This window comes from Rhincodon typus, chromosome 19 (assembly GCF_021869965.1).
Source record: "Rhincodon typus isolate 14 chromosome 19, sRhiTyp1.1, whole genome shotgun sequence".
In the NCBI taxonomy this organism is placed as follows: Eukaryota; Metazoa; Chordata; class Chondrichthyes; order Orectolobiformes; family Rhincodontidae; genus Rhincodon; species Rhincodon typus.
This window is the reverse complement of record NC_063350.1, coordinates 23,545,892-23,573,162: the sequence shown is the minus strand read 5'-3', so window position 1 is coordinate 23,573,162 and position 27,271 is coordinate 23,545,892. Positions and strand designations below refer to the sequence as shown.

Sequence of the window (27,271 nt, the reverse complement as noted above, 5' to 3'; positions counted from 1 at the left end):
TCCAAACGTCAATGCCCTCAGGAGATCTTACCACTAGATACTGCTGTTGATCTGACCTATTGACACAGTTGAAGAGGAAGTTTATCAACAATCTTAAGCTATGCACTATTTCTACAACATTTTTGAACGGAACAGTTAGACATATGATTTAACAAGTGCTATATTCAAGCAATTGAATCAGGAGTGTAGTTGTGTCCAATCTCCAGTTTGTAGGCTAAAAATTGCCCTAAAATCTCAGTAATCTGGCCCTTGAAGCCCCAGTAACTTAATCAGTGTTAATTATTGATGATGCAATTATTTGTTTCTCAAACTTTGTGAATCTATAGTCTTGGAGTTACGGTTCTTCATTCAACTGCCACATTGCAAGATAAATCCTAAATCAGAAGATTTGTGAATGTTTTAACTGGATATACACACACACACAAACTAAAGTGATCATACATTTTTTGTTGTTTCCAAGGAATACCAGAAATCCATTATATTCATTTGTGGTGAGCCCAACGAACAAGTTTGGAAATCCCTAGTGAAAGCAACAAATCAGTACAATAGTTCTTACCTTCAATGTATAAAGACCCATCCGCCCTGGAAGTCTGTAAAACATTCCATCATCTGCACGAGAATTAGTGTGAAGCATAGCATTCAGACATGCCAAGGGAGAAGTTCCACTACATAAAATAGATTGAAAAGCATATTTTACGTAAATACCTCAAATAAAATTCAAATCGGCACATTTTGCTCCAAATGGCTATTTTCACTATAAATGTTTAAAGATGTAAAAGATACCAGTCAGATGAAATAAAAAAATTCATTTTTATAAAGAAAATAACCTAACAATTGGAGACAAACATTGTTTGCAATTGTTAAACCTCTGATTTCCATTAACCCTCATTGTTTTGCTTCACTTGTCAGCCTGAAATGTTGAGATTGAAACATTTCTTAATTAAAAACTGAAAAGAACTGCAGATGCTGTAAATCAGAAACAAAAACAGGAGTTTCTGGAAAGGCTCAGGAGGTCCAGCAGCATCTGTGAAAGAAATCAGAGTAAATATATCAGGTCTGGTGACCCTTCCTCAGAACCTACACGTCTGAAGAAGGGTCATCAGACCCAAAATGTTGACTATGATTTCTCTTCAGAGATGCTACCACACCTCCAGAGCTTTTCCAGAAACTCCTGTTGTTTTTTGAAGCATTCCTTTTTCGTCTCTTCATAAATAGGTTCAGCACAGGACATGAGTATAGCATCTGCAATTATCCCACTATCATTGAGGATGCAAGAAAGATTTAAGATTTGCCCAACACTTTGAATAGCCATACCATTTACTGATGAAATCGCACAAGAGATTTGTTCAAAGCTTTTCTCATTCAGTTCTTCGACATATCAATTTTTTTTGGCACTTAATATTCTTCTCCAGGATGTTTGTTGGACAACTGAGTTTTGATATATCCATCACTGCAACTTTATTCTGGCTCTTATGACATTGCCAGTGATTGAGGATCGATTAAGTCACATTATTTTCATCAGAATACAGTTTCAGATTACACAATGCTAAAATGACCTTAAACATTGATATGACAATAAAATTGCCTACTTTGTTAGTAATAGGCTCATTTTTAACCTTGGATGCAAGTCAGCAACAAGCTGACATTCATTACTAATCTGCCACTCTTTTTTTTCCTAATCCAAGATGAAATAGTCTTATTCTAGTGAACAGAAACGTGCAAATTAGTGCTAGGTCATTTGGCCCCTCAAGACCAATATGCATTTTATCAGTTTATGGTTGAGCTACGGTAGCCTCAAATCCACTTTTTTGCCTATACCTTTTGAATCCCTAACCAATCAAGGATCAAACTCAAGCTTTAAAAATATTCTATGATCCTGCTTCTTTTGTGCTTCAGAGGGCATTCTGAATTCCATAATCTAGTGACTCAGGAAAAACACTTACAACCAAATATGCTGAATAGGTTGGCACTTTTTTCACTGGAGCGCAAGAGGTTGACAGGTGACCTGACAGAAGTTTATAAAATGATGAGACATACTGATATAGAGTTAATGGTAGTTGCCTTTTCCCTGGGAAGGGGGCACATTTTTTAAGGTGAGAGAAGAGATGATTTAAAAAAAAGAGACATGAGAAGCAAATTTTTTTTTTTTTTTTTAAACAGAGGGTGGTTTCCTCAGGAAATGATGGATGTGGGCACAATTACAACATTCAAAAGGCATTTAGGTAAGTACATAAATAGGAAAGGTTTGGAGGGATATGGCCTAGGAGCAGGTAGCTGGGACTAGTTTAGTTTGGGATTATGTTCGGCATGGACTGGTTGGACCGAAGGGTCTGTCATATGCTGTATGACTCTATGACATCATTAGGGTTACCAATGACCAGAAACTGAGTTGGACTAGCTATATAAACACAGTGGCTGAGGTTGTTGACTTGCTTGCTGAGCTGGCTTGTTTTTGTTCAGACGTTTCGCCACCACGCTATGTGACATCATCAGTGGAGCCTCCAATGAAGCGATGTTATTCTACTCTGCTAATTTATACTGTCCGGTCCGTTATGGTAAGTACTGTCGTCATTTCCAGTTTTGATCTGTATGGAGTTTATATCCCCCACCTCCCCTCCACATTCAACGTAAACTGTGGATCCAGTGCATAGACAACACATTTATCATTATTAAATGCAACAAATTAGAAGAGACCCACCACCTCATCAACAGCGTATTCAGAGGGATTAAATTCTCAAGAGAAGAAAACAACAATCGACTTCCGTTTCTGGATATTAAAGTAGAACGATTGACAAATGGAGAGTTCCAAACTTCAGGTTACAGAAAAGCAACCCATACGGATCAAATTCTCAACTTCCACAGCAACCACCCCAACGTCTACAAACAAAGCTGCATTAGGAAACTATTTAAACGGGCCAGGACACAATGAAACACTCCAGAACTGTGCTGGAAAGAGGAAGAACACTTATACAAGATCCTTACTTTAAACGGATATCCCCGCAACTTCATCCACAGATGCCTACAAAACAAACAACAAGAGGACACAGTACGACCTTGCACACTGGCCACACTGCCCTATATCAAGAACATATTGGAACTGACAACAAGACTCCTTAGACCACTAAGAATCATGGTAGCCCACAAGCCCACAGCCACGCAATGACAAACACTCACAAGGATTAAAGACCCCATTCCCACAACATGCAGAACCAACGTGGTTTACAAAATACCACGCAAACATTACATCAGTCAGACAGGAAGGAAACTAGCCATCAGAATATACAAACATCAGCTAGCAACAAAACAGCACGATGAACTGTCCTTAATATCTGTACATTCAGACAATGAAGGCTATAAGTTTAACTGGGACAAAGTAACCATAGTAGCCCAAGCCAAACATAGACACACAAAGGATTTCCTAGAGGCATGGTTCTCTACCCATACTTCAATCAACAAGCAGATAGAGTTGGACCCCATATATGAACCCATACTGATCAAAATCGGAAATGACAGTACTTACCATAACGGACCGGAGAATATAAATTCCAAGCAGAGTAGAATAACATCGCCTCATCGGAGACTCCACTGATGACGGCACCTAGTATGATGACGAAAGACAAGCCAGCTCGGCGTGCAAGTCCACAACCTCTTCCACAACCCAAGCTACAGATCTTTGCCAAAACTTTAAAAATACAGTAACTATAACAGCAAATGAGGGGCTTGGAATCCTGCAGTGAGTAACTCATCTCATAACTCCAAAACGTCTGTCCACCATCTACAAGGCATATGTCAGAAAGTGATGGAATACTCTCCATCCAGGACAAAGCAACCCGCTTAATTGTTTGTGAACCCGGTGTCATTCATTCCCTGCAGCACCGATGCACAGTAACAGCAACGTGTGATATCTACAAGATGCATTGCAATAAACTACAAAGGCTTCTTCGGCAGTACCTCCCTCCCTAACAGAATCATGGCCGTTTCTTGAAGATCTTGTGTTTCAAGATGATCACCGCTCATTCTGCTCAATTCCAATCGACACAGGCCCAACCTTTCTCAACAATCCTTTTATCCCAGGAATAAGTAGACTGAACCTTTTCTGAACTGCTTCTAAAGCAATTTTCTCACTTTTCAAAAGGATACCAAACTTGTACACAGGACATTAGATTGGTCGCAACTATAAAAAGTGTGAAGCTGTATCAAACATTTTTTACTTGTACATTCCATTGCTCTTGCAATAAATGACAAATATTTCATTTGAATTCCTAATTACTTGCATAATAATTTTATGATTAATTTACCTGGATAGCCAGATTCCAGTACACTTCAGAATTCTACAATCACTCACTATTGAAAATAAAATTTGCTTTTCTAATTTTCTTGCCAAAGTGGACTTATTTTATGTCATCTGCTAAATTTTAACATTCAGCTAATCAACGCATAATCCCTTGCAGAGTCCTTATGCCTGCCTCCCAACTTAACCACTGTCATATCCTTTGACTTACAGCGAATGGCAGGATTTAAATTCATAACATCTGAAACTGAACATCACTAATACTAGTGACCATGAAACCATCAGTTTTTCTATAAACCTTCGCTGACATCTTTTAAGGAAGGAAATCTGCCAACCTTGCCTGATGACCTATATTCAACTTCATACACTCAGTAATTTGGTGGACTCATATCCGTCCTCAAATGACCATTTACCAACTACACATTGACTGAAAGTAGTTGAGGCTTCAACACTGATCTCTGCAGCAGTCCATTAGTTAGAGCTTGGCAACTGAAAATCACCCATTTACCACAACTCTCTGCTTCCTGTTAGCTAAACAGCCTTCTATCCATGAGATTCATGTATTTTCTCCGAAACCATAAGGTTCTGTTTTGTGTAGTTACCTTTGATTAATGGGAGATGGTGGCATAATGTCAGTGGACTGGAAATTCATATGCCCAGGCTTGTGTTCTGGCCACAGACTTAAATCCGACCACAGCAAACGGCAGGATTTAAATTCAAAATGTCTGAAACTGAACATTAGCTAGTACCAGTGACCATGAAACCATCAGCATTTTTCTAAAAACTTTCACTGACATCTTTTAAGGAAGGAAATCTGCCAACTTTGCCTGATGACCTACATGCAACTTCAAACTCTCAGTAATTTGGTGGACTCTATCTGTCCTCAAATGGCAATTAAAGATGGGCAACAAATGCTGGCATTCAAAGCAACACAAACATCCCATGAAATATAACATAATAATGTGGTATTTGATCAAATACCTCTTGGGAATTCAAGGGCACCACAAAAACAGATTCCCCTTTATCCAGGTCACTTGCATCATCCTCAAAAGAGCTCTAATAAATTATGATAAAAGATGATTTCCCTTCCACAAAACCATTCGAAGTCTTCCTGAGCGGATCAAGAATTTCTCATTCTCTTCAGACAGATGCTAGCATTTTCCCGATGATAGATGTTAGAATAACTGACGTGTACTTTCCTGTTTTCTGCCTCATTCTTTTCTTGACTAGAGCCATGACATTTGCTATTTTCCAATCTCAGGGGGCAATGTTCATTAAAATCCCATAAACTGAATTATTGATTGGCGTTAAAGGTAGCAAGGAAGACTGTTTAAAATAAAAATCTACCTCACACCAAGTGAAAATCCGAGGCGAAGGAAAATTTTGGGCGACTAAGTATGTGATTGATCTTGGACCCGACTTTGTTCCCTTTGCTAAAGAGCATTATGCAGTCAATGAAAAATACATTCGAGCATACAAGTCACTCAGCGAACCAGAATTCACATTTAAGGACTTACTCTATTTACTTAAGCATTTCCCAAACAAATGTGCTCAGAACATTATGTTCTGTTGCACCCAATTGTAAACTTAATTCAACACATAAGAGGCTGTGAAACTAACTCTGGGTATCTAGATCGGACAACAACACAGTTCATTGGTCACGTGAAGCGCAACTCAACGGACTTCAACACAAATGGGGATTCAAGATCTGAGGACCTGAGCTGGGTCTTAGTGGACAACAGGAATGCAAATGCAATTAAACCTGTGTTATGAACAAATGTTATAGTACCAATCTTCAATAATTTCTTAACTAAGGTAATAGAAACACCCAGTAGCGGAGAAACAACATCAAGAGCTTGCAATACTACAGTGCTTGAAAAGCTTAACTTTTAGAGTCTGCAACAATACACTGTTAAAATCATTTCTGTATCTGTAACAGGTAATTTTTGCATCAAGTAAACTAAACTGGTGTATTAGTTCGTTTAAATCTTTGAACATTCAATTTCAACATGAACTTATTTCAGTAGTGCCAAATTATGCTCATAAAAGCACAGATCACCTAAACTATTAGTAAAATCCAGAAGTTTTCATTCGATCATATAGAAGTGAGCTTTTTGTTTTTAAAAACAGTAATTCTGTTAGTATCACATTTATCACTGCCTACGAGCACCTTTTTAAAGCTCTACTAAACAGAAATACATAGCAGGCATACAATAGAGATGCACATACAGGCAGTTATGGATTGTTATTAATTTTTTGCAAGGATTTATCCAAAGGTAGCCTGGGAAAGATCCCACATGACTGATCTTACATCCATATACGCAAGTATATTCATCATGACTCAAACGATACTGAATAACATCATTTTCAACACGAGATGCAGTTATGGGATACAATTAAAATCCAACAGGTCAGAATCCCAGCATGGAGATATTCAACAGTTCAATCCCACAGAACTTAATGCCCTCTTCAGCGGTTTAGCAAACTACTGGAGTTGCTACAAAAACAGTGACCAGATGGACCCAAGAATCTAGGATCCATTATTCAGGATGATAGAATTAGGAACAACATAGAACACTCAGTATTCTACGGGTATTGTCACAGCAATGATTAACAAGAAAATCAACAGTGAAGGAAAATCAGCTTACTTTCACTGGTAACACAGACATTGGGTTTGATATTAAAGCCCTGCACACCACTGGTATACTACAGTTGCAGTATGTTTTAATTGCAGGAAGCACTGCAGTATCTAAAACCTATCCACAGCAGTTGCAAATCCCATGATCATAAATGCTGAGACAGACAAGGGCAGCAATGACACAAATACAGCATCATATCAACACATCGTTTCAACTTGCTTGTAATCCATGTGACCAGGATCAATAATCGAAGTTTGGGAACTGCCTCTTTCATACTATCTTGGGAGTATTTCTCAAGGTTTCTACAAATCAGTCAATATTGTGCCAGGCCAACATGGGGCATACACTAAACAAGTGCCACATATTAACTATGCAATTGGACAGAAAAGGAGATTCTTTCCAATACGATTACATTGTTTGGCAAACTGCAAATTGGTTTGCGTGATGCTGCAGAAATTACGTTCTTCAGCAGCACATTTGTCTGGTGGTTCATTCATGTTCTTCTGATTATGGATAGTATTAAAGCCTAAAATATCAACGGTAACAGCTGAACATGAACCCTTGTTCTTTCCCGAGCTTTCCAAGGTCAAAGTCAGAGTAGCTTCATTTAGTTCTGTTGTGCTGATGAGAAATATTAATTGCCAATTCAATATAAAAATCTGTCCATTAGGACTGTAGCTGCATCTAAACATCTAATGCTGTATTCTATTGCTTGAATCCTAAATGCATTTTGATGGACTACCGAACTATACAGAACAAGAAACTTGAATGCTTCATTTAACTCCAGTTTGTCAGGCTAGAGTTCAATATTTCAAACGTCTCAAGCCAGGACAACAGTGGGAGCACAATGAGCTTCACATCTATGCGCTGCAGTTATTAAATATACAGACTTAATGTAGATAAATCAGGATGGCTATATTTAAAGTGTTATCAATTAGTAGATGGTACTATACCTCCACTACTATCAAACAATGTCTCAACAACTACTATCTTTGGTGCTACAGAAGGAACACTGAAAAGATGGTGGCACTTACACCATCATGTTACCATCTCATGGGTGCACAGCAACAGACAAGGAAAAAATACAGACAAGTAAAGTGAGTGCATGATGGTATCCTTCAATGTTAGGTTTGATTGGCAATGCTTTCAATCATACAACAAGCCCCCTAGAACTGCACTGCATTGGCCACGGTTTTATACAAAACAGTATGGAACTTGTAACTGAGTTAATCTTGATACATGACAATGTAACAAAGCAAAGGGATTAAGCACAAAGTTTCCTCACTATGTCATCAAGGCGTGTGTGTGTGTGTGTGTGTGTGTGTGTGTGTGTGTGTGTGTGTGTGTGTGTGTGTGGTGCAGGCATGATAAATGTTCTCTATCATGTGCAATAAAATCGGCTTTTTAACTACATGCACTTAGAACAATTTTGATCAATTTCTCATTTAAAAGAACAACTTAAGTATTTTTAAGATCAGGAGACAAAGGTGCAAGATGCATTCCCTACCAGTCAAGGTTTTAGCAACTTTGTATAAAGCTAATTTTAGCGAGGCCGTTTCTGGGGATAAGTCTGATCCTGGGACAAACAGCAGCAAAAAAGTATAGGACAGCATTTCTTATTCCTTATCACAATTGAAAAGAAATCAAGGAGAGCCGCACAAAAAAATGGAGGGGACTAATAGTCATTGTGAAAAAGGCAAAGTTCAACAAATTCCTTAAATTGCTTGTTTGTTAGTTTTGAACAGGACTTGATAGGGCTCCTGATACTGGGTCTCATCTTTTACTGACTGAAACCCCAAATGTAAGCCTGCTGAACTTTGTCAGGTAAGAACACAAAAAGAAAACTGGGTGGTCAGCCGATACAGACAGTTGAACTTTACACTGTGACAATGCACAAACGTCACATTCATAAGAACCAGTAACACAGGATGGCAATTTTAAAAAGCACTAAAGGAAAAGGAGAACAAACCACAAATTCCAACAGCAAGATTAGATATATTAAATAAACCTGTTCAGAGATGTTACTACACACCTCTAGAGCAGGTGGGACTTGAATCCAGGCCTACTGGCTCAGAGGTATGGGCACCACCACAAGAACCTTATGGGCAAGACTGAAACACAATGAATAACATTGAACATACAAGGAAATCCAGTTGACACTAATTGCCTGGTTTACAGTTACATTATTAGCCAAAAATCAATAATACAATTACCAAGTTTCACTGTGTAATGAAAAACTATGCAATTTCTGATACACATTTGAAAATTGTGGGTCTTGGCAAAAAAAGTTTTAAATTTCATGCAGCACAATTCAGTGACAAGTCCACAGCTTGTATCAACTGATTTTTCTCAAAAACCAAGCCCATTTTAGGACTCCTTGTAAAGCCTACCACTGCAGCCATCTGTTTAAACATTCAGAGCTGCAGGGCCCATCCTACTTGTCAAACTATATCTTGCACTCCATTATTTACACTGTAAGTAACCGTAAGCCCAAATATACTTCTCAGCTCACTATAGATTACTTTAATGGTTGAAAAATTCATTACAGCTTTTAAAGTCAAGGAAATTTAAACATGTGCCATAAAATTATTGCATTCCTGTAGAAAATCATTCCTTGTAATAGACAAATTGGTTTGGAGTTCTCCGAGATTTCACACGAATAGAGAGGAGTTTCCAAGTCATACTTCTGTTGAGTAACTGTAGATCTACAGTACCTGATTAAACATCAGGCACTTCATCCATTTTTAAAATAGGTTTTGAACAAATTGCAATCAAGCTGAAGCTGAATTAAAATAGCAATTCTGTGCACTTTGCCTGTGTAACAAGCTGAAAACTAGTCAAGTCTTGTTTAGCACAGATGTACAATTCTTTTCCTGCCAATTTTTTCCAAAGACTTGCATTGTGAATCCAGACAATGAGCGCTGGCAAGTTTTTTGATGGAGACATCACACCAAAGGCCGACTCTGACTGCATTCAACTTCCACGCAGTCATGCATTTCCATTTCAAAACATTGTATAGTGATCAAAATGCAGTAATGCCAAATTGTGTTCTTTTAGTCTGTAACATTTAGTTAACTGTACCTTATGACCACCTTTGCCAACATCAGTTAATTTAGCATGGTACTAGGACCAAACCTGGAGCCATTTTTGTTCTGACAGACTCGAAGCTGCCATCAGCAACTGACACAAATGATGAATATTAATATAATGCCTGAAGATTGACTGCAGGTATAAAGTTGGTTTTAAAACTACTAACCAATTTCAAATTGTCACACACAGTTTCAGAATGGAGACTACATGGTCCCTTACTTGCCTGTTTTAATCCTGTTCATCCCTTTCTCGTTGTTTTCTATTCGTTTCCTCATCGCTCCATGACCTTAAATCTCTCCATCTCTAATCATGCTTAGCTCTAATTTCTGCAGAATCAGTGCTACTCCAATTCTGTATCCTGAACATGCCCATTTTTAATTGCTCCATCAACAGCCACTAGCATCTGTATTCACTGTAGATTATGCTCAGCCACCTCGGCCCAAGTTTTTGATTTTCCTTTCTAAAACTGCATATTTCTCTTCACCCCCTTTAAGAACCTTGAAACCTAGCCCAGTGAACAAGCTTTTAGTCATGTGCCCTAATACATGCAAGGGAATATATCTGAAGAAGGGTTCCGACCCGAAACGTCAGCTTTCCTGCTCCTCTGATGCTGCCTGGTCTGCTGTGTTCCTCCAGCTCCACACTGTTATCTCTGACTCCAGCATCGGCAGTTCTTACTATCTCTAGGGAATATAGTGTTTGAAAACTCTCCTGCAAACCACATTTGAATGTTTTACCATTTAAAACATCCTGACTAAATACAAGCTATTATTGTTCTAGTGTTTTGGCTGCTTCAGCTTCAATCTCTCCTGTGTCCTTTATGGCAGGAGAGTATTTGGCACTAAACTCATGTTTTAGGAGTTTGGCTATAAAGCACTGGGTGGGGATGGAATCCAGCCAATGCTATGGATATGTTACATTGCAGCTCATGAACAGGTGAAGAATTTGGGCCAAATGCCACACATTTTGATGGTGAATGCCGGACAGCTGGCCAACCAATGGTTGTCAACAGTCCTCTGGAAAGACGATGACATCTGCCAAGCTTCATAATGTGAGTTGACTCATCCGGCTAATCTGGAGCCACAGGCCTTTGGCAGGTTAAGAAAGGCCATGTAGGGTTTTTTGTGTTGATTATTTTGTTGGATTTGTTGAGCAACGAGATTGCATTACTGATTCCTCACTGGGCCCCTCAAAGTCTGGCTTTGCCAATGGGTAGGAGGTAATTCAAGAAGATTTGTGCGAAAATCTCTCTCAGTGGACAGAATGGATATGCATTTATGATTTCAATGTACTGATTCATGATTTGTTGAAGTCAAATGATACTGGCATTTCAGAAGTCAGAAAGGAGATTGTTGTACAGCTCACACACTTTGCTTTGGTCGTACGATAGGTAACCTTGCATGTTATCTAGTACTGATAGCATACCCAAATTTGATGTTTTCAGCTAGTTGTGTCAGATTCTGCTGACTTCCAATTATGAACATTCTGAAAGCGCTCCAACAGTCTCAGAAAGCTGGAGCATCCTTGAAAAGACAAATGCCATTTTCAGCTGCAAGGATGGGGAGGAATGCTTGTCTCTTTTGGTCTGTACATGGCATGGGTTGCTTGGAAGTAGTTTCATGGGTCTGTGTAGCAGTGAATTTCATTTGCCTTCTCTACCCACCACTTATTCTTGATGATATGCATTATTCTGAGCTTCAGATTTAATTAACAAGTATTTGTCTCATTTCTGCTCTGATGCAGAGTGATTCTGACATGCAATGAAAACGTTTCAATTACAATTGAGAACGGAGTATTTCTTTATCATTTTTGAACTAATGTGGACTTCTGCAAAATTCAAACCTTATGATCTGGATATTTTCCACATGAGTATCATTGGAGCCTGAGAGAGCAAGATAGAAAGAAAATTCAATCAGGAATTATCCCTGTCTTCACAGCCTGAAAAATGTGCTTGTTAAGTCTCCTCAGGTTCCTTCGAGGATCTGTGGGGTTCAAGCGCCTGGTGTATGATCGTGGTGGAGCATATACATTTTGGTCCAATAGTCAGTTGCACCAGAAATAACCCAGATGACATATATATCTTTGAAATACTGACTGCAAGATCCTGCAAGCCCATTTATGCTCCAAGTACAATAAGCAGATTAGTTTGGTTGGTTATTTCAAAGGACTACAGTGCAAGTATATCCACATCAGATCGAAAATGCAAAATTATTTGCATCATGTCGGTCCTGGTTTGTATTAGTTAAACTAGGAGAAAACAGGCACCCATTATGCCAGATTCTCCATGTCTAGCTTAGTTAGGAGAGAAAGATAATGACAACGCAAAACAAAACACACAGCAGATATTGGCAAGAATGCTAACTCTGATTATGATACTTAAGTAGCAAACACTTGATCATTCAAGCATCCAAAGGTGGAAATAAATACATTAATTTATTTAAAAATAAGGGAATCTATTATCATCTAGTATAGCCTGAAGGAAAGCTGGAGACCTAATGAAAAAATTTTAACTCAGGCTTAATTAGGTGAGAAACAAAATGAAGTTGCACAAAAAAAAAAGCACAGCAGGTCTGGCAGCATCTATGAAGAAAAAAATCAGAGTCAACGTTTCGGGTCTGGTGACCCTTCCTCAGAACTGATGGTAGCTAGGAAAATGCCAGTTTATATGCAGAAGATAGGGAGGGGGGGAGGGTAAGGAGTAAATGACAAGTGGGGATAGAACCCAAAGAGAGAGAACAGTTGGACAAAGGAGTGGGTAACGATCTGGCTAGGAGAGTGAATAATTGATAATGGAAACTGTTAGTGGCAACTGTTAGTCTGCCCTTACACATTACATATTGTTAGCCACTATGTGATAACAAGAACTGGTGTGTGGGGTTGGGGGCTGGGGGCTGGGACACGGGAGAGTTTAGGCCCTAAAATTATTGAACTCTATATTGAGTCTGGAGGGCTGCAGGGTCTCCAAGCGGAAAATGAGGTGTTCTTCCAACTTGCACTGAGCTTCGGTGGAGCATTGCAGCAAAGCTGAGACAGAAATGTTGGCCAGGGAACAGGGTGGTGTGTTAAAGGAGCAGTCAATTAGTAGCTCAGGGTTATTTTTGCGGGCAGAACATAAATGTTCTGCAAAGCAGTCACCCAATCTACACTTCATTTCCCTAAAGTAGAAAAGACCACATTATGAGCAGTCAATGCAGTAGACTAGATTGTGGGAAGTGCAGGTCAAGTGTTGTTTCACCTGGAAGGTATGTTTGGGCCCTTGGATATTAAGGAGGGAGGAGGTAAGTAGGCAGGTGTAACACCTTCGACGATTGCAGGGTGGAGGTGCTGTGGGAGAGGTGGGGATAAAGGCGGAAGTGTGGGAGATGGGTCCTCTCATTTTCTTCAGGTCAAAGGGGTGGCCATGGGTACGCACATGGGCCCCAGTTATGCCTGTCGCTTTGTCAGGTACGTTGAACATGCCTTGTTCCAGTCCTTTTCCAGCCCCCACCAACAACTCTTTCTCCAATATATTGCTGATGATATAATTGGTGCTGCTTTCCTCTCTCGTCCAGAATTGGAAAAGTTCATTGATTTCGCTTCCAATTCCCATCCCGCCCTCACTTTCACCTGGGCTATTTCTGATTCCTCCCTTCCCTATCTTGATACCTGTCCCCATTTCTGGGGATAGACTGGCCACTAATATCCACTATAAACCCACCAACACCTCCAGCTGCCTAGACTATACATCCTCACACCCTGCTTCCTGTAAAGACTCCATTCCATTCTCCCAGTTCCTCCGTCTAATTTGTTCTGACGAGGCCAACTTCGATAAAGGTGCCTCCGAAATGTCCACCTTCTTCCTTAAGTAAGGATTCCCCAGCACCACTGTCGAGAGAGCAATCAACCAGGTATGACCCATCTCCCACACTTCCACCTTTAGCCCTTCTCTTGCCCGCCCCTGCAACAGCGATAGGGCTCCCCTTATCCTTACCTACCATCCCACTAGCATCCACATCCACAAGATCATCAGCTGCCATTTCTGCTACCTCCAACGAGATGCCACTACCAGACACACATTCCCCTCTCCTCCCTTGTCCACCTTCCACAGGGACCGTTCCCTCCAGGACACCCTGGTCCACTCTTCCTTCACTCCCAACACTGCCCCACAGCACCTTCCTCTGCAACCGCCAAAGGTGTAACATCTGTCCATTTACCTTCTCCTTCCTCAGTATCCAAGGGCCTAAACATACCTCCCAGGTGAAGCAGCATTTTACCTGCACTTCCCAGAATCTAGTCTACTACATTCACTGCTCACAACATGGCCTTGTCTACACTGGGGAAACGAAGCGTAGACTGGGTGACCATCGCAGAACATGCACGTTCTACCCGCAAAAAAGACCCTGAGCTTCCAGTTGCCTGCTACTTTAACAAACCACCCTGTTCCCTCGCCAACATCTATGTCTCAGGCTTGATGCAGTGCTCCAGCGAAGCTCAGTGCAAGCTGGAAAAATACCCTGCTTTCCAACTGGAGATCCTGCAGCCCTCCAGCATCAATATCAAATTCAATAATTTTAGGGCCTGAACTCTCCCATGTCCTTGCCCCCAACCCTATACACCAAATCCGGTTATCACAAAGTCTGCCATTATACACTACATATTGTTAGCCACTAACAGTGTCCATTAACAGCTATTCACTCTCCTGGCCACATCGTTATCCACTCCTTTGTCTGTCCAACTGTTCTTCTCTCTCCTTGGGTTCTATCCCCACCTATCGTTTACTCCTTACTCCCTCCTATCTTCTGTATATCAACCAATATTTTCGCAGCTGCCATCAGTTGAGCAAAGTTCACCAGACGCAAGACGTTAACTCTGATTTCTCATCACAGATGCTGCCAGATGTCCTGAGGTTTTCCAGCAACTCCTGTTTTTGTTTCTGATATACAGCTTCCGCAGTTCTTTCGTTTTTTTAATGAGGTGAGAATTGGTTCTATCAATATACAGCCAGTCCCCAGGTTACAATCAAGTTCCATTCGAGTCCAAGTCTAAGTCGATTTGTACGCTAATTGGAACACAATACATTACAATAAAGAACAGTTGCGCCTTAAGTATGAGCAAACATTCATATGTCAAATCTTTAAAATTAATAAGGGAACTTGTTCATAAATTGGAGACTGCCTGTAAAGGAGCTAGCATCAGTAGTCATCTGAAGTGAAGCTCTCACCAAAAAAGTGTGTCTTGGATTTCCCATTAAATATAAGAAAAAACATTCTAGTACATAGCAAGACCTGCCACGTCTACATAGGTGCCAGAACCATTCCAGGTTTGAACAATAATTGTGGTGCATTTCATTTGCCACTTGGGACGCTGCAGCTCTCAGGAATCAATATTGTGTTCAACAACTTTAGGGCCTGAACACCACCTTCCATGTCCTTTATCCATATCCACACGGCCCTGTCGTCACATGGGCTGCTTTCAGCATTGCCAACCCAGCAACTAACAGAACTTATTAACAGCTTTCTTTCTCCCGGCTCACTAGTTCTCATCCCTTTGCCTGCCCAACTGCTCGTCTCTCTCTGGGCTCCATCGCCAATCGTTTCCTCCTTGACCCCCTCCATCCTGTCTTCAACGTATACACCACCTTTTCCTAGCTACAACCAGTTCTGAAGGATCACCAGACCTGAAACTTTAACTCTGTTCTCTCTCCATAGATTTTGCCCGACCTGCTGAGTTTCTCCAGCTATTTGTTTTTGAAACGGTCAATGACTTGTTAAAATTGTAGTAAATAATGGACTATCAATATTCAACTTTGATCCTTTGACTTTAATACAGAAACTGTCACAGAGAAAAACAGTTGTGAAAAACAGTTGTTTAAAAAAAAGGAAAACATGATGTAACATGTCTGCTATAATCACCTGACAAGTCCAGGAAACCCAGAAGAATATACAAAATTGACTTCATTGAAATTACCATTTTAATAAAGAAGCACTGAAGCTCAGTGGGGCATGAAATTTGCACCTCATATTTTGCTGAAACTTGCACAATAAATTCACATTTTGAGAAATGAAGGTTTGCCTACAACTTTGCAGCTGCAAATTAAACAATGAAACATCAGAATCCACAAAGGAATTAGACATAAACTGCAGCCTTTGAACAAGAGAGAAAGTGAAGTTGGTTGGTCACAGCAAGAATACCAAAAGCTCTTTGCTCCCACTCTATTGCACAATCCAACACCATTGAAAACTGAACTTGGAAAAAAAAACTTTGTTCATCAAGAAACCAACATTATCTGCAAGCTTAACACTCCTGAGGAAACAAGACAATAACTGAATCTTTGAGACTCAGGTGTGATGCTCACAACTCAAGCATTCCAAAAACTTTACACTGCAACTGCCTTTACCACTGTCTCTGTCTAGAGAGAGAGCTTCTTCACAACACCTCTGCCTTCCCTCAGCTCCTTGTGCCCTCAAGAAAACCTTGGAATTGGCTCTCCTTTAATTTTGATCTGATTAATTAAGTTTAATTGAAGAGCAATCACCAAACCCTTTAAACAAAACAAAATCTATTGTGATCACCTGAAGAGGTTAAAAAGAGGGGAGCAACTATGCCATCACTGCTCTTCACCTGGTCTCATATCAGCAAACCAAACATGGGAAACAAACACTGTTGAACAAATTATCAAAACACTAAGAAATACTAGAGAAAAGGTATCACATGGAGGGTACAGAAATGAGCAGGAAAAAAAAAAATCAATCTTACAACTGAAATTTAGACTAAAGAGCAACGGGGTTGAAACTGCTCCTACGCAAGTCATCTTTACACTCAACATTGAATTTGTCAAGATTTTGGCAACAAATTACAAAGCAAAAATTCAAATCCTGCCATGATGAAAATGTCAAAATACACTTGCAAAGCACTTCAGAATTATTGTCATGAGCACTGTTGCCAAAATTTGTAGTATTTGCCTTTTAAATATTAACATTTTGCCTTATTATGTGGCATATCTGGTCAAAGTATTTTGCCAAGATTCATGAATAGCAACAGGAACTCTTATGAGATTAAAACTGTTAAGCAATGGGTTCATGCTTTGCTAAATATACACATACAAAGCATTTTATCTCAAACAGTAATTTTTCAGTGCAATACGTTTCCTGTCCAGTACCATCATCTTGCACTGAAAACATGCTTTTGCATGTTACTGAAGCAGAATTGTGAAACCAGAACCTACAAACGGCTGTTGGATTGCAAATAGATTGAAAGGCAAACAATAGACTGTCTACCAAGAAAGGATTTACAATGAGATGCAATTTCAGCATATCTCAATGTTCCAGAATCATAGAAATGATTTTTTTTTGCAATTCAATCACTCTTACATTTTTAAACAAAAAAGCCATTTGTGCAATCACTTTTCGTAAGTAGAATTACTTGGCATGACTATCTTTTCCTGGTACATTGAAAATCAAAACAAGTATTTTACTGATTTTAAAAAGAAAAATGTTCAAAATTTTGCTTATTATCAAAATCAGAACGATGGGGAGGGTGCAGCAAATTGATCCCCACCTCAAATTCAACATCTTCAGCCATAAAGTGTACAAAATCCCTCTAATACAAGTATTGCAAGAGGTTGTTACTTTAAAGTATAACTGGAAGAGGTCAAAGGGGAGCAAAATCTTGCTACTGGAAACTTAATAAACATTGCTTGATTTTTCAGGTCTGCATTTAATGCTACCACACTGCAGTTACTCTACCCTATTTCAGTTCTCCTGATTGTGGGTAGAAATGGGAGACAGACAAACACGAAGTAACCTGCCTCTTTCCTCTATCTCAACTGTTACTGCTTTTCTGTGACAATTCCTTTGGCTCACAGGTGCATGGTTTTCCCTTGCTTCTAAGCTGTGTTCTATGCTGTGCCCATCGTCACACACATCAGCAGACTGAATCAATTACCACTGCACATAATTTTTTTTTGCCATTCATTCAAGGGACATGGGTGTTGTTAGCTAAGCCAGCACTTATTGCCCAACACCAAGTGCCCTCAAGAAGGTGGCTGCCTCAGTCCATACACAATGCTTTCAGGAACAACGTACCAGAATTTTGACCCAGGGACAGTGAAGCAATGACATTACAGTTGCAAGTCAGATGGTGCATGCCATGTAAGATAGTGATGTTTCCATTTGACATAGTAATGATTGCTGGCTTGGGAGGTGCTATCAAAGGAGCCTTGGTGATTTGTTGCAGTGCAACTTGTACATGATGCACAGAGCTGTCACTGCACATCTGTGTTGGTGAGGATAATTGTTAAAGGTAGTGATGGGCTATCAAATGGGCAGCTTTGCTCTGGATGGTGTCAAGCTAAGTACTGTTGGGGCTGTATCCATTCAGGCATATGGAGAATGTCCTACCACTCAGTTCTGCTTTGCAGATGGACTTTGAGAGGCAGATGGTGAGCTACTTGCTGCAGGATTCTTCACCTTTGAGATGGTCTTGCAGCCACATTACTTACATGCCTCGTTCAGTCCTGCTCAGTTTTTATCTATGATCACTTCCAGGTCTTACAGTGAGAATTCGGCAATAGTAATGCTGGTGAATATCAAAGGGCTAGATAGTTAGATGCTCTTTTGTTGGAATGGTTGTTGCCTAGCACAAATGTTACTGGCCACTTCTCAGTCAAAGCCTGAATGTCACCTAGGTCTTGCTCCATCAAAATTTCATTACCTGAGGTGTTGCAAAATGTTGCCCAACTTGGAGCCAAATCAAGACACACAGGGGTGACAGGTGAACAGCACATGATTGGAGATAAAACACAAACAAGGTTTGCATTACCTCAGGTTTACGAAAGGTACAATAATGGGACAAAAGCAGTAATGTGCTGGAATAGAAAAGTCTAGACCTAACAAGGGAAGAAATGAGTGTTTCAGCAGATGAGATGGTGGAAAATCTGAGGTAGAATTGAGCAGACTTAGCAATGGCATAAACATAGAATTGGAAGCTCCGGGTTGCAAACAGACTGGTTTATCACAGACTTCTCATCAGTGAGAGGGATGATGAATTTGATAGGTAGAGAAGGGAGTTGGGAGAAGGGACTAGAAACACTGGCTTAAAGTTTGACAAAATTTCTGCTCATAAGCAATGGAACAATTTCGTAACAGTGGAAGATTTGAGACAGATGATGGCAAGGTAGGGCTGGGTATCATCAACATGCATGTGAAAACATGCATAACAATAGAACAAATTACATTTTTTTTGTGTTCAAGTAGGACTAGAATAAAGCGATTCAATGTCTACTTGATTTGACTATCTAAGTATGTTTGAAGAAGTCTAAAATGGTTAAAAAAAGGCTGAAATGTACATGGTGATTGATTCAGGCAATTTTAAATATTTAGGGAAGAAATGCTTACAAATTCAAATAGTTGATGCAAAATAAAAACAAAATTATTTCAGCAGTAAGCTGCATTAAGAAATTTGCAAATTTATGCAACTGAAGCTACAGTAATTTAATTTTAAATCTTAGTCAAATTGCAGCATGTTAAGGCAAAAATCTCCCAAAATCCTTTTGCACAAGATACTAGCACAATTAAAATTCACAGCCTATCTACAATATGATCTCCCAAATTCTTGCTCCACCAACAACTGACATTTGTACCTTTAATTGTGAGCAACCCAAGATGATTAGTAGAAGTGAAAACAGGATATGGACATATCAAGGATCATACAAAAGTATAAAGAATGGTGGAAAAGGTCAGTTTTAATGAGCTCTTGCTTTTGAAACAAAGTCTCAAGATTTTATGCTTCCTGTATTAACTGTTTATGAAAGCCTCACATTCAGTCTCTGTAGATAGTGCAAAACAGTGTTCTTAAAAGGATATAGAAATGAAAGAACTAACAAGAGTTGAAAATTCATGCAAGGTTATTACAAGAACAATTGCCAGGAATGTACAATAGCAGCGACTTGTATGCATTTGTACAAATGGGTTCACCTAAAACAAATAGATCTCAATTGTGTATATGAGAATAAAGATGCAGAAAATTACTAACATCAATTTTCCAGGATAAACAACATGGAAAAATCCGAAACAAAAAAAAAGTAGGTACACAAAACAATCAAGAACACACAAAAAAGACATTTCAGTTCTATGAACCTACTACACCATTCAATACAACCATAACATATTAGCTAAAGGGATAGGTAATAAATGCTGTGATGCCCTAGCTGGTGACGCCCTCATCCTATGAATGAATAAAAAATTTAATTTAACCTTACCTTCGCACATGATCCACATATCCCTCAAGTACCAAAATCTGTGTGCTTTGCATATTCTTATCAGCTGAATATCCTCATGTCACTCAATATGTTCTTGACCATTGCAAACCTGTCCTTTTACAGCCACTCTACTGTCTGTTTTAGAAATGTAGTTCCCCTTGAGGATCAAAAGAGCTTCAAAACTGATTGAGGGCAGATGATGCTCGCTGTACTTCACATGCTACAGATGGGTTTTTTTTTGGGGGGGGGGATCATGGACCTCATTAAGCTGCCACTTGGCAGCGAGGGCATCAGTCAGGCTTGAAGGCACCTCCAAGAATGCTTTAATACTTAAGGAATTGGTCTGCAGGATGGTCGCAATTTTCATCAAATCTTCCTTCACCTCAGCAACGTCCTTGAAAAAACTTTCTGGCACAAGGACAAAGTTGAGGTAGAAGCTTTTGCCAGTGCTGAAGGAATGAGAAACAGAGGATTTCAGTGGAGACAATATCCTGATAAACTGAGACTGCGGTGAGGCATGGAGCGGAGTGGGCTGGAGGCATGGAGTGCAGCAGGGCCAGTTATTGGACTGGGGACCAGCACAGGCGGTCAGCGGCTTGCGAGGCCAGTCAGACCACACACGGAAGCCCCTGCGCTGATCTACTGCAATATAGTGTTGATCTGTAATCTGCTAACCTGACTGTAACGTTTATCCTTTTAACTGTATGTCTTATTTTCTAACGTATACTATGAATTACTACAAGGTAACTTCTCTTCATTTCTCTTCTTAGTACCTAAGATTTGTACCTAGGTACTTCGTACCTAAGATGGTTCCATGAGAGGTGACATTGTAAACTTTTCACTACTTCAGTATGCACGACAATAAAACTTAATTCAAATTCTAATTCTTAGTGATGATAGCAATGTAACAGCTGATTTGAAGGGTTTGGTCTCTGGGAATCTTTTTAGTTGTAGTTTCAATAACACATTTACAGAGTACACTGGTCCAGTTATGATCACAGATTTCACAAATGTGGTGCTCATGGATGAAGACATCAATGCAGAATATAAGGACACTGGAGGGGGTAACCTGATGGTTTGAAAAAACAGAAGCAATTGCAGGCACTAAGGATTTAAAAGGGGAAGACATTGACTGTGGTGGCAACTAGAGGGCTTTCTCCACTATGTGGTGTATAGTGGAGATGGATTTGGCAGCCAGTGTGGCATATGGTGCTTCCTCAAGTGAAGCCCCAGCTGCTTGATTGCAGAAAAAACCCTGTTGCCGAGGGCTATTTGATGAGCAATATTGCTCAATTAGTAGCTGTCTGACTGCTTGTTGGCACAGTGGATTTGAATGGTAATAATGATCCAGGCAGCAGACCCTGGCCGTATCAATTAGAGACTTGAAATAGAGGATCATGAGCTGGACAATGATTTCAAGAGGACAGAACTGTGGACTTGAACAGCAAAGTGAATGCATATATGTTAACAGTAGCTTTATGGGAAGCTGGCAGTATCATGGATATGGAGGATCTCTCCAACAGCAAACTTACCAGTGTTGTAGGGGACTGCCAATGGAGAGAGCTGGGTTCCTAAGGGATCTTGTGGTGCAGTGTCACTACCTCTAGGCAAGGGGACCCAGGATCAAGTCCCACCTCCAGAGGCAAGCATTAACATTTCTGAACAGGATAATCAGAAAGTATAAAAACCAGCTGAGATCGTCTCCCACCAACTGCATTTTAATTTCATCCCCTCCCTTCTCCCTATCTCTCCTCACTTTCGTTGTTGCTGCATTGCCCTGATGGGCAGTTCTAATAATTTTTTTGTTTAATTAAAGACACAGCTGGTTTGCTGGCGGAGAAAGAAAAAGTAACATGGACAATTTGGTGGTAGTAAAAACAGAGGTTTGAGAAAGCATCTCTGGATTGAGAAAAATAGCTGACTTCTTATTTGATGTTGATTTTAAAGTTTTTGAGAAGATTTGTTGTGGTTGAGGTATAGACTTGCAGACCGAGCCAGTAGGTTTGGCTGCAGACGTTCTGTCACCCTGCTAGGTAACATCGTCGTGCGCCTCCGGTGAAGCGTTGGTGTTCTGTCCCGCTTGTTATTTATATGCCTCAGTTTGCGAGTGTGGTTGGCATCACTTCTGCTTTTGTTTTTATTTTGTATTTCTGTTGATTTTATTTAAGAGCTGAGTTCTTGAGTGCCTGTGTGCAGTAATAGTGTCCCTACCACTGAGCAAGGAGACCCGAGTTCAAGTCCCACCTGCTCCAGTGTGTGTAATAACATCTCCGAACCAGGGTGTTTAGAAAATAAAGAGGTGGGTTCTTCCCTAATGAACCTTTGGACAGGGAAAGATGGAACGTGTTAGCATTAAACTATAAATATACAATAAAATGCTTGTAAATCTCGAAGTCATTTTCTTCCGAATGCAACGTATGGATAGTGGTCTGTTAGCCTTCTTAACCTCTACTTCTTCTACATTTATATCAGCAAACTTACCCGACTTAAATTACACTCAGATTGTGAATAGCTGACACCAAAGTACTGGTCCTCAGAGTGCTATGCTGGTCACAGACTGCCAACCTGAAAATAGCCTCCTACCCTCTGTCAATCCATAACACCAAACCAAAGAGTCATAATTTTGTGTAACAATCTCATATACCACCCTAATTAACACATACTGAAAAATACAAATGTACTAGATCTAGAAAAGGGTCCAGAGAAGATTTAACAAGACGCTGCCTGAACTAGAGTTTCAATTAGGAAGAGTGACTGGACAGACTGAGTTTGTTTTCCTCACAACAGAGGGGATTGAGAAGGGCCATGATTGAGATGTATAAAATTACAAGGGGCATGGATGGGCGGACAAAAAGAAACCTTTCCCGGGGGGGATCAATTACCTGGGAGCATGGATTTAAAAGGAAAAAGGAAGGGGGAGAAGATTCAGAGGAGATGTAAGGGAAGTCTTTTTCACCCAGAGGGTGGTCAGAATCTGGAACTTGTTACTTCTAAGGGTGGTAGACATAGAAATCCTCCTAACATTTAAGCAGTATTTAGATATATACTTGTGATGCCAAGAAAAACAAGGTTATGGGCCATGTGCTGGAAAATGGAATTAGTACAGTTAGGTGGTTGTTTTTGACCAGCGTGGACGTGATGGACCTAAAGGCCTTTTTCTATGCTGTAGATCTCAATGACTCTATTACTTGCACAATTAGTTCAATCAACTTGCCATAGACTATTAGGTCTTTCATACATCTGGATTCATCCTATCTAAATGTATGCTGATTTTCTGAAGAAGGGTCCCGAACCGTAACGTCAACTTTCCTACTCCTCTGATGCTGCCTGGCCTGCTATGTTCCTCCAGCTCCACACTGTTATCTCTGGCTCCAGCATCTGCAGTTCTTACTGTCTCTGATTCTGCAAAAGCCCTGTTGCCTTGTCCTTAAAATTGATTTCAACATTTTACCTACTAGTGATCTCACCCGAACTGGCCTTGGATTTCGTGTGTTCTCTTGTGAATTGAGGTGTTACATATTCTCCATTCTAACTGATCTAACATAGGAAACTATGGAAGATCAAATCCAACAGTTACCTTCCAATAGAGTTTGTCTACCTTTAGGCCCATTATTTTTTCCAGTGCTATTCCTCTATCCATTGTAAAAACATCAACACTAATTGACTGCATCATACTTATGAAAATACTGAATTCTAAACATGAGTCTATTAAAACAGACTTGTAATTATATTACATTACGAAAACCATAACCTCAGTATGTTTAGATTAGGTTGCCTATCATGAATAAAGATACTGGTGCTTTCCCCTTTATGGGATGAGATTTATAAAAACACAAAGCTTCATACTCAGCAATTCAGTATGAAAAAAAAAATCAGAATTTTAAGGAGTCTGTTCAGTCCAATGCGCACACAGACACAAAGCAAGCCAATCAAACACAAGTGGTTTGATCAGATTAGTAAGCAAAGAAAGTAAGGAATTAAAACTCTTAAAAGACATACACATGACCCACAAAGTCAGTTGTCATTTTCAACAGCTCTTATCCAGCCAGTCTTAAATCAGTTATCCAATTTATTTGCCAAGTTAAATGCAAATCCTAAAATACCAAGACTTGTCTTTATTTTTATGGAGCACTTCTATTACAGTTTGACACTGAGCATGCAACAGTTAAAATACAGCGAGACTTCTTGAATGGAGTCTTACTCTGCTCTCGAGTTAGTCTTCCCAGGTAACATACATTCAGGTTTCGTATCAGCTTCTCAGCAGTATTAAACTGGAAGCACAAATGCACCAGTCACAGAACAGCTCAACAAGATCCGTGGAAACGAACAGCTAAATTTTCTGGGTTTTTTTGAGTTCCAGAATGGAAATTCCTAAACTAATAAGCCTAACGCTTACACTAAGTAAACAAGCCTGTACTGTAATAACAAAATGAATATAAGTAAAAAACACACTATGGGCACTAAAAAGCCTCAAACTTTTTTTGGAATAATGTATTTGAGAGGGTGAAAGTGTCAGTCAGTACAAAACACTGGTGTGATAATGGAATGCATTAAATAATGCTAAGAATTTAATGACTTAGGAGCAGCATTACAAATCACATCTATAGAAAGTAGCAGTTACTATAAGGGCAATCATAATCATTTGCTGCTGAAGTGTTCTTATCAGTGCAAAGAATTGCAAATTACCATAATTTTTGAACAAAATTTTACTGTAGTGTTTTGACAGTGATCCACACAAAATTGTGTTTACCTGTACATTTTTGGCTTAATTGGTGCTTACCTTCTATAGTCATTGCATCACAGAACATGGACATGAAAAGGAAAAAAACAACAATTAGTGCTATACAATATATATCCGTGGAATAAAATATTCCGTAGGAGGGAAAAAAAAAGACATTAACTTATAGTCACTGCATCACAAAACATACATATGAAAAATAAAAAAAAGTGCTATACAATGTATATCCCTAGAATGAAATGCGCCACAGGACAAACGAGCATTAACTTATATCCAGTAAATGATCAACATATTAAATTTGTCTTTCAGGAAAATTCAAAGACTGTTTACTTCAGCACACAATTAACAATTTAAATTATTTTTCTTGCATTAATCCAGTTAAAAATGTTTTTTCCATTGTTTTTATTTTAACTTGATTGAAATCTACGACAGTAAGACAGCAACTAAAATGATTAGGCAGAGATACTGAGCTCAACAATGTAAGAGACATTTCATAATAGAATTTAGGGATTAAAAAGAACAAACTTACAGAATGTCAAACTGAAATCACTAACACATATTAATCACACTAAACAGTTATTTTCACACATAATCCCATGCAATTAACAGAATTTGACTTCTTCACCATAAACTGGAGGCCTTGGGCAGAAGAAATCTCCATTAATCTTGCTTGTCTGCACAACAAGTGTCATTACAAATTAGTAGCTAATTGTACATGAACTACTTTTAGTCACTTGAGAAGTGTGTTATATCAAAGTATGTGATTCTTGGTCCTTTTTACTTCCTAGCAAGATAAAGATTAAGTGCAAACACCTGCTAGAATGGAAGTGAGCCAGGCTGTAATTGGCTACAGATATGTGGCATTACAATATTAACGGCCATCTCTGAGAGGCATAAGGAAGAAAAGGACAGAAAGTGAATATTAACTTTTTCTGAATATCTCCCTAGAACAAAAATCAATGTGACAGAGGAAAAAAAGGATGATTTTAAGCTTCTCTTTTTTTCAACTGAATAAGCAAGTCTTTGACATCTATTAGAAATCAATCGGAGTTGGTAGCCCACAACAATTCTACTTACAGAGAACGTTGAACTCCCATCCTATAAGTGGGGTTCAAATTTAAACAAAAACTAACATGTGAGCTAAGGTGTGGATGGGTCTTTATTAGGCATTGATCTGGTCATTAGATGTAGGCCTAGGTTTGACCTTTCCAACATTCTCTTTGTGAAGTCCTGTACATACTCTTACTCATCCAAAACACTTGCCACATGTATGCTTCCTCACACTAAGTTTCACATACCCATTATTCTTGTTCTCAATGATTTACACAGGACCAGTGCACTGAATATTAAATTCTCAGTCACAAATCTCTCAAGAATTTTCTTCCAATCTATTCTGTGACTTCCTCCAACGTTGTTACAGGCCATCCTCCGCTGTCTTCCAACTTTAGTGTCCTCCCTTCAGTCTGCCCTTCCCGCAATGCTACACCTTTAGCCCCACTCTCAAGAATTCTACTAACTGCTTACTTTCTCTATTACCCTTTACAAAAGCATACAAGAAATCCATCTTTTTAGCAGAATTACAACCAACTTTTCTTTTACTGCTCAGGATCTACAGCGCTTTGATTATGCACTTTGGGACATTCATTAAATCCCACTTGTTTTACCTATTAGTTCAATGAAGTGCATGCAAAACACACTTGGGACATCACAGCGATTTGATATGCGGTACCAACTGACCAGTGACAGCATGTAAGGAAAAGAAAATACTTTAAACATTACATTTTTGGGATTCATCTCTTTAGAAAAGAAAAAACCCTCAAATGATTTCCATCTATTAATCTAGATTAGAAGGGAGACTGGGTTAAATAGGACTCTGTTCTGTTTTCCAATTCAGAATTTATAGTAAAAAAACCCATTGACATTCTCCTAGCAAAGCCATTCACCACAACTGACCTCATTTCTTTGAGTCCTTCAGTCTCTATAACGTGCAGAATCTGTTTGGGGGTCATTGGAGCATCTGAGTAATTTTCCAACACCTGTGGACAGATATGTACTGAAATCCAAGTCAACCATTACCTGACAGCACAAAAAAGGTTGAAAAGAAAAGATCATGTGCAGCAATATATGTGATGTAGGTTCTTTAATCTAAAGGACTTTAAAGCAAATACAGTCAGTTTGCAGACTATGGCCACATTACTGTTTAAGATACAATTTATAGGAAGATTTTTTCATAAATTAATATTTTCTAATAGCTGAAGACAGAATAAAATAATTCA

The 27,271-nt window shown here is 39.3% G+C and overlaps 1 protein-coding gene across 3 annotated transcripts in view; it reads right to left on the bottom strand.

Annotated features, from left to right (window-relative positions):
• LOC109935870 (polycomb group protein ASXL1-like) overlaps positions 1-27,067 on the bottom strand; it is a 90,628-nt gene extending 63,561 nt beyond the window's left edge. For all 3 annotated transcript variants that reach the window (XM_048608132.1, XM_048608133.1, XM_048608134.1), the window contains exons 1-3: positions 26,949-27,067; positions 25,038-25,040; positions 557-665 (exon numbers count right to left, since the gene is read on the bottom strand). In XM_048608132.1, the coding sequence (XP_048464089.1) occupies positions 557-665; positions 25,038-25,040; positions 26,949-27,004 (168 nt within the window). In that variant the 5' untranslated portion in view covers positions 27,005-27,067. The remainder of the gene's footprint in view (positions 1-556; positions 666-25,037; positions 25,041-26,948) is intronic.
• Between the last annotated feature and the right edge of the window lie 204 nt (positions 27,068-27,271).